Below are 13,754 nucleotides of genomic sequence, written 5' to 3' on the forward strand. Positions count from 1 at the left end.
TATACCCCTGGCGCACTGACGTCAGGGAAGAAGCGACAGCAACCGACGCCGGACCAAGACTTTGGAACTCTGGCCGACTGCAGGACCGCCTGACGGCAGGATAACCCAAGTGTGATGACTGCAGCAGTGTAACATGATGAACATTGGAAAGATCCAGGACAGAATGCCAGGTGCCTTCTTTTTTTTAGAACTAGGAAAAGCCTGGAAAAAAAGTCCTGGCCTACCTGCTGAGCAGGAACTGATTCTATTGCTCCCAGGTGAGACAGACAAAATTTGTTTTTCTACTTCTGCCCTTTGGTTTGGAGGAATGCCCAGGAATCCCTTAGGAGTTGGAAAGGTGCAGAAAGAAAACTTGTGTCCAAGGGATACCATTCTGAGCACCCATTTGTCGTCTGTGATAGTGGCCCAGACATCTGCAAAAAGGGCCAACCTTCCCCCTAAAGGAATCTCCCGGCAAGCAAGAACAAGCAGAAGTTGTAAAAAGTCATTGTGAGTGTTTTGATTGAGATGTAGGCTTGGAGATTCCCCTTTAGAAGTGGAAGCCTGCCAACGCCTAGACCTTTGAGGGGTAGCCCCCTGCCCTCTAGAAGATTTGTAACCTCTAGTCCTGGAACGGTTCTGCCTGCTTGTATCAAGAAAGGTCCAACTCTTGGAAGGATAATTCCTTTTAATCTGAGGAGGGTGAACTTGCAGAAAATCCTTTACAGTTTGCATAGACTTGGCCTTATCCTCCATCTTCTTCAGTACCTCCTCTGCTTTGCTGCCAAAAAGACTGTCTTTATGCAAAGGTACATCCAAAAGCTTAGCCTTGAAAGGTTCTGGAAGAGGCTGTTCTCTGAGCCAAGTATGCCTTCGAATAACAGATCCAGTAGCCATAGCACTGCTGGAGGCCTCAAGAATGTCAAAACCACAATGCAAAGAACGCTTATTGACCAGACTAGCAGAATTCAGTAAATCCTATGTCTTTACTCTCTGCCAAAAGAGGTACACTTGCTATCCTAGACTTAATAGCCTCCAAGGTGTGCTGCTGGGTACTTCAGCATATGAAATAGACAATTAGTAGCCCCAATGGCTAGGGTGGCAGAGGTATAATCCTTCTTGCCCCACCTATCTAGGTTCCTAGACTCCCTTGTCAGAGGGAACAAGATTCCTGGTAACAGTGGCCTTAACTCCTTTAGGGCCCTGAGAAATAACCTCTGGATCCCCTAAAGGATTCTTGAAAAGAAACAGATGAGAATCAGGGACTCTGTAGTACTGGTCAGGTTTCCTGGGAGCAGGAAGAACCAAATTTGGAGACCAGGAATTTTCCAGAAAAACATCAACAACTTCCAACACAGAGGGAATAGCAAGAGGCTTTTGCTGAGGTAAATCCAGAAACTCCCTAATCCGTTTCTTAGATTGGGGATAATCCTGACTTTCCCATTTAAAATATTCCCGAGGGTATTTAAAGTATCACCAAAAGAGAAATCCTCTGGAGGAGAGGCCAAAGGGATGGACTCCTCTGCATCTGAATCCTCAAAAGGAGAAAAAGCCTGAGGAAATTCCTCTTCATCAGCAGAAATGCTGAAGAATCAGAACCTGAGCAGGACAAAACCTCAGGAGAAACATCCCTACTCCTTTTAAGGGGAGGAGGCGGAGAACCCCCGAATAAGAGTCAACAATTCATTAGCCATTTTAACCATTTGGGATTGAGGGGAACAAGAAGAAGCTGGAGCCTGTCTTTTTACAGGCTTACGAATGGATGATTTACCTGCAAGCCTGAAGGACTCGGGAGGCCTGGCAACCGAAGTTAAACAGAGGTTGAAGGAAGAAGTTTGCTGTCAGAACGCAAAATGGAGGCCTCTGACACCTGAGTCAGCTTGGCGGCTCTGGCTCCAGCAGAGGTGACCGGCAACAGGTCGGAAAGCAAAACGGAGGCTGAAGGCCTAAGGGACTCGGACTCGGTCAAGGCCTATGGTTGTACATCTGCAGACTGCAGGGACTGCAAAGGCATCTCACTAGCTACCGCCTGACTGACGACCAACTTAACCTCATCCGAGGACTTAGTTTTCTGAGGCCTGTAGTGGTCCTTATCCTTACTTTTCTTCAGAGCATCCGAAGTCTTAAGACCGGCGGACGTCATACCAACAAACTTAGGCCAAACTCCAAAATGTCTAGCCAAAATCTTAGCCCGATGATGGATAGTACGTGGATTAAAGGAAACACAGAGATCATACTTGGGAACATCGTGGTCAAGGCCTAAACAGATAACGCAATAAAAATGAAAATCCCTATGGGGAATCTGTTTTTCACAGTTAAGGCAATTATTAACTTTTTTTCTGACATTCGTTAAGACAAGAAAAGAGGATCCCCAACGGGGTACTTAGCTGTAGTAGACTTCAACTCTTGTAGTTGGAAACCAACAAAGGTAAACTGCCGACTGGCACTCATGCATGAAAAGCTTCTGCTTCGGGCTCTGTGTCAAGGAAGACTGAGGAAGTGACGTCAGCTGCCACCTTTTGTATCAGACGGCCTTAAGTCCTTTGCAACTGGCGGCAACCAACGTAATTTTTATTTACCTTTCGAATAAGGCCGACTGAGGACTACTGGGAGCCGGATAACCCATTTGTTAGGACTGCTCAGTGAAACATGATGAACATCTAGATATCGATGTACTGTGCTTAATGAAAAATCAATGTATTAGAGCAATACCTTAAATGCGTTGGTTACTTACAAGTTTATGCATCAAAGCACCTTTATAGGACTGTCAACTCTTTATCCCAGGAGGACAGTGAGTTGGGGTGCGGGGAACCACAATGCCTGTGCAACCACCACTGGAGAGACCAGAGGCTTCACAGGCCATCTCAGACAAATTCTAGGGCAGTCAACTTGATATCACTGCACTAGTAGTCTCCACAACTAGGGACTATAACTAGCACCAGTGGAATAAAAGCTCCCGCAATCCATGCGGGTGGCCTTTATCAGATCCCTTGCCCCCTGGAACTAACCAATAACTATCACGGAGGTCAACTTCCTGATGAGTCCAGGCCCACAAGACAAAGGGACACAGCCGAGGTGCCCAGCATGGAATCAATGGAGGATTCTGTAACAGGTGGGCATGGCAGGCAGGGAGACCACCCTGACTGACTGTGTGGGGTACAAAAATCACAGTTATATTAAATAAAAAAAAAAAAAAAAAAAAAAAAAAAAAAGGCCACAATTATAGTTACCTTTTACTTGAACATCAATATCTGAACTGGGTAAGGCATGGTTTCCTCCTCTACTGGGTGTACCTGAAAGGTAAGACAAATTATCAAGGTATGATTTAAATACATCCAACTTTAAGCTATTTAATATTTTGAAGAATACATCAAAACTTTTACAGGCAAACTAAATTCCCAACATAGACAATATGACATACTTCACGAATGGAATCCTAAAACTTTCTAGCAGCGCATGTTGTGCTGTCCAAATAAGGAGAGTTTCACTGCTCAGATTTGATGTAATTCAGAGACATGCATACGATGCAAAGCACTGCACAAAAATAATTTACATGTTTAAGAATCACTCACATCAGTAGTTTCAACAACCTCTGAAATGAACACCCTACAAACATGTGAAACCCTATATGCCCCCTATGCACAGTGATGTATAAATATGGGTGTGCACAGGCATATGTGAATTTAAGTACATATTATACGTAAATATATATGCTTGTGAGTGTGTTTGTATGTTAAGGGTATAAGGCAGCATTTGGGAACAAACCACTGTTTTGAATGGAGTTGTAACGTGAAGGCAAGGATGAGTAGCGCTGACATCCTCTACTGCACTTCATAGAAACATACAAACATGCACAAAAAAATAAAATAAGTGCTCCATACGCACTGCTATGTAACACAAACTATTCACTGTACTTTTTTTGTAACATTACCTAGCTCCAGTTTGATATTTTCACAGCTGTCTAAATAGCTGTCAAACCACAGCATATGAGAGTTAGTTTGACAACTGTTTGCAGCCTGACATTCTGCTACACATTTTATCAGACAAGACTGCAACAAAGTTGCATTTAAGCTGTAGTACTTCAAACTAAAGCTTTGGGGTGTGTGCTCCAAATGGAGCTGTGACGTTTTGCGCTGCAACATATAGCACAGGGATTGTAACATATATACATTTCTACCAAACGCACAGAAACACAAACACAGGTGTAAGTACTGTCTACCATACACATTACAAAAACACAATGTACAAAGTAGTCACATAGGGAGGCTCTGCCCTGCTCAGACCATCCAATTAGGGAAAAAAAACTAAAATACAGCTAGCAGACACATACGCTTGTCATTTTTTGCACTATAATGAATCTTGCTTAGTATGGAGTAAGCCAAAATCCTTGCAGAGCAGTGTACAATGGTTTATCAGAGCCTAATCCACATAGGTTACACACTTAAGTCTACAAAAGTTAAATGCGGCACTGAAAAATTACTGCTCTGTAGCTCATCTCTGCTCAACAAAACAGACAGAATGTCTCAATTACAAGCCCTTTGCACAATATGCACATCTATATGCAAAGTCTAAATTTCACTCCAAAGTTGTAGCATCTTTATCCACAGCAATACTGCCAGCAGCTCAGCTCCCTGAAAGTCTTAAAGTGCAATATCATGTCAAACTTTGCATTAAAGAGCTTCTTTTGTAAACATAAATGCAAAGCAATCTTAAATTCTGTGTATCTAGATTAAATCACATCATACAGGCATTAGGTACAACTTACACAACATGCAGGCAAATTCAGGCATTAGGTGCAACTTATACTTGCCCTTACTCATGTTACTCTTTCTATAATTCAGTTTTAATACCCTAAGGCTCAGAAAGAACACACCAATTCTAGTATTTCATTACTCTGTAACCTCAATGCAGGCTGCTACAACAGCCTATAGCTAGAAAACAATAAATTGGGAAAAGGAAACATTTTCTTAAACAGGATGAAAAGGCTATCTATATAACGCTGTATGTTTTCTTTAATATAACATGCTTTGCTGCAACTTTTGCAAAAATTTATGAAATTATATAAAAAACAGTTATGTACTTACCATAATGTTCCATCAGAGTTGTTGCTTTTCAATTGTCTTCATCCTGTGGGACTCTGATCCAGCACGGATCCGACTTGGCCGTATACTCCAGTATCAGAGCCAAAATCCAAGCTTCTCCTAAACCCATAATACCCCGCTCACCCTCCTCTCTACAAATTGAGTTTGTTGCATAACAGCACCAACCCTATCACCGCACAAACTCCTTTTATTACTGACAAAAAGGGCAGCGACACACACGCGCGAACACATTCAGCTTACGCCAATGGCTGCTTGTGTCCAGTCCACTACACAAAAAGGCAGGGGGAAGGAGGGAGGGACAGTTGAAGAGAAATGAAAAGCAACAACTCAGATAGAAGGTTATGTTAAGTACATAACTAGTTTATCTGAAGAAGTTGTTTTCATTTGATCTTCAACCTGTGGGACAAAGTCCCTAGCTACTATGACCCTGGGAGGTCCTCATGGAAGGATACTCCAGAGCACAGCTGAGCCAAAGGATGCTCTGCTCCTGGAAATAAGATCCAGTTTGTAATGGGAAATAAAGGTATGCAACAAAGACAAGGTAGCAGCATAACAAATATCAATTGGAACCTTGGACCAAAAGGCCACAGAAGTAGACACTACTCTGGAAGAATATGCCCAGACAGGGCCCAGTGGGACAAACCTTTGGACAGACAGGCCAAAGAAATACACTCAGAAATCCAGTGAGCAAGAGTAACTTTAGAAGCAAGCTTTCTCAAATGAGGTTGAGAAAACAAAACAAAAAGCTGATCCGATTTTCGCATACCATTGGTTCTATGCAGACAGAAACGCAGTTGCCTGCATACATCAAGCAAGTGTAATTTGTACTCCCCCTTGTTTTGGAAATTTGGGAAAAACAATGGCAAATTAATAACCTGATTAACATTGGATTCAGAAGCCACCTTCGGCAAGAAGGATGAGTTGGTCTGAAGGGACACACTATTTTTATGAAAGATCAAATGAGGTGGGCTTAACAGATAATGCATGAAGTTCAGAAACCCTCTTGGCTGAGGTAATAGCCACCAAAAAGGCAGTCTTCCACGATAAAAATTGCAAATCAACACAGACAGCTGGTTCAAACGGTGGAGAAACCAGAGCCTGCAACACAAAGGTTAGACTGCAAGGAGGAGTGGGGTCCTTAACTGGAAGCCAGAGACGAAAGGTACCTTTCAAAAACATCTTACAGAGCTTTGATGAAGCTAAGGAAACCAAGTTTTCACCCACATGGAAATTAGAGATCGCCGCCAACTGAACAGTAGAAAAACTAGCACCATTACTAAAAATATGGGCTAAAATGTCCAGAATGGGAGGGACTAGTGCCGTAAAAGAATCCAGGTCATACTGAGAAGTCCAGGTCGAAAAATGTTTCCATTTGCTAGAGAAGATTTTCCTGGTAGAAGTCTTGTGTGCCACAACTGGGATCTTTTCGACAGGAGAAGAGAGCCCGTGAGTCCTGGCTATCATGGAAACTGGAGCAGTAAGCTTCAAACCGGGTAAATCCAGGTAAGAAACCCCTAATGGGTGTGTAAGCAGATACGGAAATGGATGCATAGTCCAGGGAGGACACACTAGATGAGGCCACAGAGTGGGAAACCTAACTTGATGAGGCCAGAATGGGGCAATGAGGACGACTGAACTCCCCAGCCATCATGCTTTCTGGATAAACTTAGGAATCAGAGGTAGAAGAGAATAAGCATATAGGAGACCGGAGGACCAAGCATGGACTAGAGCATCTATGGGTGACTTGCCCAGAGTGGGGATCAGAGCGAAATATTCACTCTACTTCACACTGGAAGGAGAGGTGAAGAAATTGCAGCAAGGGTGAACCCACCTTAGGAAGATCCTGTCCGCTACTGATGGATACAAAGACCACTCATGGGGCATCAGAACAGATCTGCTAAGCCTGTCTGCTAGAATGTTGGACTTGCACAGAATGTGCTTTGCCACCAGAAAATGGTCAGATGAGATCGCCCACTTCCACAATCACATGGCCTCGCGACAGAGGGGATAAGACAAGGTCCGTCCCCCCCTGTTTGTTGTTGTATCAGACCACAGACACATTGTCCGTCTGGATGGCAATCGTCCCAGTAGGGAGAAAGGCGTGGAGAGATTGCAACGCCAAAAGCACCGCCCTCATCTCCAGGACACTGATATGCAGATTGGCCCTTCCCATGCAATGCCCCCCCCCTCCCACCTGTGCAGGGAGGCATCTGTGGTCACCATGAAAGGAAGAACAAAAAGGCGGCACAAAAGGTCTGGGGACCAAAGCCACCATAGAAGAGAGTCCCGGTAAACTTGAGACAACTGAACAGGATGCGACAAAGGGAAATTGAAAAGGGCCCATTGAACCACTAAGGTCCACTGAAGAACCCTCATGTGGAGGCGTGCAGTTGGGACAAGGATGATCATGGCTGCCATGGACCCCAACACACAAAGAACCATACCTGTTGGAGGGAAGCTGGGTCTGTAGAATGTCATGTATGTGATGAAGTGATAATAACCTGTCTGAAGGCAGAAACACTCAGCCCTGTGTACTATCCAACCATGCCCCAATGAGCAGGTTCAAGTTGTGACTTGATAAGATTTATCAAGATGCCCAGGGACGGAGAAGACGATCCCTGGCCTTAATCAGTCGATGCCTGGAGGGAGCAGAAAGGAGCTAATCATCCAGGTTAAAAAAGACCTGAATCCCCTGCAGACGCAGGTGAGCTGCCACTACCGCCATCACTTAGGTAAACACCCGGTGGGCAGAGGTAAGTCTAAAGGGGTGCACTCTGAACTGAAAATGACTGGCTCTCAGCTGGAAGCAAAGGGGCTGTCAGGAGCATCTCTTCATCTTGATGTGATAGTACACATCCTGAAGATCCACCAAGAAGAATCAGTCATTCATCTGCAGGAAGGGCAGAATGGACTAAGGGTGACCATCCGAAATTTTGTATTTGCAAAAGACAGGTTCAGGGTAGAAAGATTCAGAATGTGTCTTAAGTCCCCCGTTTTCCTTGGCATCAAAAAGAAACTGGAATAAATGCCTGATCACGACTGGTCTGGGGGAATAGGCCTGCTGATTCGTTTTGAGAGCAGCCTGACTATTTCTATGGCTGACTCCTCTCACTGAGAGGGTGGAACATCTGGGAGATGTTTCTGCAGGGAGGGAGGATGAAGAAAACGGATAGAGTAACCTCTGGAATTTTTGCAGTACCCAACGATCATTCATGATGGGCTCCCAGCCTGTTGGGTGCAGCGATAAATGCCTCCCGACTGCCTCCACACACAAGTAGGTGTGCAATCCCTCAGGATTTCTGAAAGGGTATATCTGAGAATGAATCTCGAGACCCCTTGTTCTTCAGACCCCCTCTGCCATGAGGGCAGCATTTGTCATATCCCACTCTGACCCTGGAGTAAGATGAACCCTGAGCTTCCTGGGGAAAACCCTGAGACTTCCAAAACCACATCTTTATGACTCCATGCTGATTGCTCGAGAAGGAGCTTTGTGGAGTAGAGAAGTGGATCCTGCTTGCAGACAAAGTCTTATAGTCTTTCTCACTCTGTGTCAACGTGTCATGAACAGTTTTGCCAAATAAAGTGGAACCATCGTAGGGAGTGTTTGTGAATGATGCCTTGAAGGGCTCCGAAAAGGCACAAGGCCACAGCCAGGTGTGCTAACTAATGACCACGCCTGTCCCGGCAGCCCTAGAGGCACCCTCAGTTGCATGAAAAAGTAGCCTCATGGCTAGAAAATAGAAGTTATGTCCTTACCATAACGTTCCATGTGGAGTGTTCATCTCGCCTTTGTTCTTACACCTGGGTTCGGAGCCGATCCTCGGCTCTGTGTCTGCCGCTTAGCAAAGCTCTGCATCGAGAAGAAGCTCGAGACCAACCTAACTCCCACAATCCCCCTCTGCCTTTACCTCAGATCTAGTTTGCAAGCAAACCAACAGAAATAGAAGAGAGTAAAACACATTCATGCCAAACAAAATAAACATAGCTAAAAAACATAGCCATAACAACTGCTCCAGGCAGAAGCAGGAGAAACAAACCAGGCACCTAAACTGGACGTTCTTCCTGAGGGTGGGAGGGTGGGAATGTAAGAACAAAGGCGAGATGAACACTGCACATGGAACGTTATGGTAAGGACATAACTTCTATATGTGAGAGTGTTCAATCTCACCGTTTGTTCTTACACCTGGGTAATGTCCCTAGCTCCATGTTCCTGAGGAACTCAGGGGAGAACGTTCCTGAGCACAGTGGAACCAAAGGTTGCCCTGTCCCTAGAAATCCTGTCTACTTTGTAATGAGAAATGAATGTATGTGGTTTAGACCAAGTGGCAGCCGCACAAATAGTGTCTAACGGCAGGCGGGCTGCATGAGCCAGGGATGTAGATACTGATCTTGTAGAGTGCCCTTTGGGCTTGACAGATAAAGATTGTTCAGAGGCAGTATAACAAAAACAATACAATCAGAAAGCCATTTGGACAGGGTTCGTTTTGTAACTGCCATACCTTTCTTGCTGTCTGAGAAGGCTACAAAAAGCTGGTCTGTTTTTCTGTGATCCTTTGTTCTGTCCAAGTAAAATCTGAGTTGTCTATGAACATCTAACTTGTGTAACATATACACCAACTTATTGGAATGGTTCTTGAAAAAGGTGGGGAGTTCAATGGACTGATTAATATTATTAACGGAGCACACTTTGGGGAGAAAGGATGGATTAGTGCGAAGAGATACTCTATCAGGGTGAAAGATCAAATAAGGATGTTTAATAGAAAGAGCTTGAAGCTCCGATACCCGCCTGGCCGATGTGATAGCCACCAGAAAAAGGGTCTTCCATGACAAAAACTTCAAAGGACAGGAAGAGGCTGGTTCAAAGGGTGGCAGCATTAGCTGTGACAAGAGAAGGTTCAAGTTCCAAGGTGAAGTAGGACTTCTAACCGGTGGTCTAATATGGAAAGATCCTTTTAGAAAGGCCTTACAAAGTCTGTGAGCCATAATAGGAGCCCCACTTTCCCCCACATGAAAGGTTGATATGGCAGCTAATTGCACTCTCAAAGTGGCAGGAGAAGCCCCTTGGTGGAACAGTTCGGTTAAAAACTCCAAGACCTTATTCAAAGGAGCTATTACGGGATCCAATTGTTGTGTAGTTGCCCAGTGCACAAAACGGTTCCATTTACTAGTGTAGATCTTTGTAGTGGAAGCTTTATGAGAAGCCACCAGGATATTATGAACTGCTGGGGATAGAAGATCAGACCTGGCTAAGAAGGGAAGCGGAGCAGCCAAGCTGCTAGTCTGAGGGAGAGAAGCAAGGGGTGGAGAACCCCTGACGTATGGGTCAGTAGATCCGGCTCTGGGTCCAGGATCCAGGGTTCCCGCATTTGGTGTGCCAGAAGAGAGGGAAACCAGATTTGACGAGGCCAGAATGGGGCAATGAGGATAATTGTCCTTTGCAGGTTGCTGGCTTTCTGTAGAAATTTTGAAATCAGGGGAACAGGAGGAAAGGCGTACAGGAGACCCGGGGGCCAATCGTGAACTAGAGCGTCCCTGGGGACTTCCCCTGGAGGGGGTAATAGGGCAAAATAGCTCCTGCATTTGGTGTTCATTGGAGACGCAAACAGATCGCAGGAAGGCTGGCCCCACTTGCGAAATATTTCCTTCGCAACTGACTGTTTGAGGGACCACTCGTGAGGTAACAGGATGGCTCTGCTCAACCTGTCCGCTATGACGTTGGATAACCCCGGGATGTGCGTTGCTATCAGAAAACAACCTGTGGACTCCGCCCATTGCCAGATTCTCATGGCCTCTCTGCATAGTTGATGAGACTTGGTTTCCCCTTGCTTGTTTATGTACCAGACTACGGACATGCTGTCCGTCTGAACTGCAATTGTCCCTAGAGGAAGAAGGGGAGCAAAGTGTTGCAACGCTAGAAACACTGCCCTCAACTCTAGAACATTGATGTGCAGATTGTACTCCAAATTGGTCCATTCGCCTTGGACTGTCTGTCCCTGAAAGATGCCCCCCCACCCTATCAGGGAAGCGTCCGTGGTCACCGTTGCTGTCGGCGAGGGGAGCACAAATGGTCTTCCGCTGGAAATGTTGCAAGTCCATAGCCACCAAGCTAGGTGTGATTTGCATGTGTTTGTGATGAGAATTTCATGTGTTAGGGGTAGCTTTTGGAATGACCATTGTGCAAACAGTAGCCATTGAAGAACTCTCATGTGCAGTCTTCCCAAGGGTATCGCAATGAGAGAAGCTGCCATGAGCCCCAAAACCTTCAGAACTAGTTTCGCCGGGGATTTTCTGGATGATAGAAGAAGATATATATGGTTTCGTAGGGAGTTTATCCTTTCTGGAGGAAGCCTTAGAATTAAGCAACGTGTATCTAATTCTGCTCCTATGAATGAGATATGCTGTGATGGCTGTAGTAAGGATTTCTCGAAATTTACGGAAATCCCGAGATGTACACAAAGTCGTAGCGTGTAATCCCTGGCCTGAATCAGTCGACGCTCGGTGGTGGCAGAAAGGAGCCAGTCGTCCAGATACGGAAACACCTGGAATCCCAGGCGTCTCAAGTGAGACGCTACCACTGCCATACATTTGGTGAAAACCCTGGGGCTGAGGTCAGACCAAAGGGCAGGGCTCGAAACTGATAATGACTGGCTCCCAGCCGGAAGCGCAAGTGATCCCTGGACGCCCTGGCCATCTTGATGTGGTAGTATGCGTCCTTTAGATCTATTGAGCACATCCAGTTGTCCTTCTGTAGAAATGGAAGGATCGATTGAAGCGTGACCATCCGGAACTTTTCCTTCTTGATGAAGGTATTGAGTTTGCTTAGGTCTAGAATTGGCCTCCAGTCCCCTGTCTTTTTTGGAACTAAAAAGAACCTCGAGTAAGTTCCGAATCCTCTTTGGTCCGCTGGGACTGGTTGGATGACTCTTTTTCTAGCAGCTTTGAAATTTCTATAGCTGCAGGACCTCGCAGATGGGGCGGCACATCTGGAAGTCTTTTCTGTGGGATTGGGGGCAACAGGAAGGGAATTCTGTATCCTCTGGTAACAATGCTTTTTACCCAATTGTCTGATGTAAGATTTTGCCAGGCCTGAGGGTATAAAGCTAAGCGACCCCCGACTGCCTCCAGAGCAGGACAGTCGGGGCCTCCTCTCAGGAGTGCTGGAAAGGTTTCCCAGGGAGTGTATCCCTGTCACCTTGGTTCTGCGGACCCCCTCTGCCGCCAGGGCGACGTCTTCCACCTCTGCCCCCTCCTCTGCCTCTAGAGGGGGCATCACCCTGTGTGCCTGGGAAAGACCCTTGGGGTTTTCGAAACCACATTTTTCCACCACGTTGCCCTTTGGGGTACGGTCTAGATGGGGTGGAAAAACGGACTCAGACAGCAGACAGAGTCTTTCCCTCTTGCTCACACTGGGTAAGGGTCTCCTTTACTTTGGGGCCAAAGAGAGTGGCACCATCAAACGGGGCATTAGTAAAGGAAGACTTGAAGGCTTCCGCAAATGAACATAAGCACATCCAGGATTGTCTACGAAGAGCAATCGCTGAAGCCGCTGCCCTACTCGATCCTTCGGCTGCATATGAGATCAGCCTCATGGACGAGTTTGCAATAGATGTAAGGGTATTGAGATGTGCTGTAACCTTCTCCGAGACAGCAGCATCTGTAGTACCCTGGAGGGTATCTTCCAACTCTGACTAGATCTCTCTGTAGCCGTGTGAAGTGGGTCAAATAGTTCAGGGATCGCATAGAAAAAGCCGCTGAACTAAAAATGCGCTTCCCATACCTGTCCATAGTCCTAGAATCTCTGTTAGGCGGATGGACAGATGAGGAAGATTCGGATATCTCCTTTTTCGTGGCAGCTGCCACCACCATAGCGTCCACTGGCACTCCCTTTGTCAGATAAGCCTTATCTTGGGGGGCAGTAATATATTTGTTAGGCTTTCTAGGGACTGGCTCCACCGTGTCAGGTGCGTCCCACGCCCTTCGAGCAATCAGCTCCATCAACTCATCGAAGGGCGGAGTGACCCAGGAGGAGGAAGGGCGAGCACCGAATGCCTTCAGCAAGACTGACTCATCCTCAGAAGGGGGAAGGGCTTGCCAATCACCTCTCTGTTTTAGGATCTTCAGTATGTCAGAAAAGGTGACATCCTCCAAGGGTGATTTTGGGGACCCTTCTGACTCATCTAAGTCAGTGTCCGATGTCAATGATTCTTGTGGAGAATCTAAGTGTCTCCTCTTACACAGTCTTTTCCTCGGAACTTCCTCGGGGGGGGGGCATCCAAAGAAGCCTCCGTGGAAGAGGGGGCACCCTCTAGGGGTGACTGAGACACTGGTGCTCGACGCTTAGACGTAGCCGTGGGCGCAGAGGAGGATAATGGCCCTTTAGGGGAAGGAGAAGCTGTTTCTGCTGAAGTGGTTGTCTGAACAGACAACACCTTCCTCATGAGTTCGAAGGCCCCCGGGTCCCGAGTCGAGGTATCCCCCGGTTCCGAAGAAGTCGGAAGAATCCCCGAGACAGGCACCGAAGGCATCGACCCCAAGGACGGAGCCGAGTCGATCCCAACCGAGGCCCCGAGAGAGAGCGTCGTTAGCGAAACATCAGTCCGACTCTCAGTCCCGGACCCAAGGATGGATCTTCGGCTCCGAGACTCCGGTACTGGATCCGACGGAGCCGAGGTG

At 46.4% G+C, this 13,754-nt stretch overlaps 1 protein-coding gene across 2 annotated transcripts in view; it reads right to left on the reverse strand.

Annotated features, from left to right (window-relative positions):
* LOC122790475 (zinc finger protein 521-like) overlaps positions 1-13,754 on the reverse strand; it is a 3,214,752-nt gene that overhangs the window by 2,129,642 nt on the left and 1,071,356 nt on the right. For both annotated transcript variants that reach the window (XM_044058016.1, XM_044058015.1), the window contains exon 11: positions 3,210-3,272. In XM_044058016.1, coding sequence (XP_043913951.1) covers positions 3,210-3,272 — 63 coding nt within the window. The remainder of the gene's footprint in view (positions 1-3,209; positions 3,273-13,754) is intronic.

The sequence above is a fragment of the Protopterus annectens genome, chromosome 16.part0 (assembly GCF_019279795.1).
Source record: "Protopterus annectens isolate FY-2018-M chromosome 16.part0, PAN1.0, whole genome shotgun sequence".
NCBI lineage: Eukaryota > Metazoa > Chordata > Ceratodontiformes > Protopteridae > Protopterus > Protopterus annectens.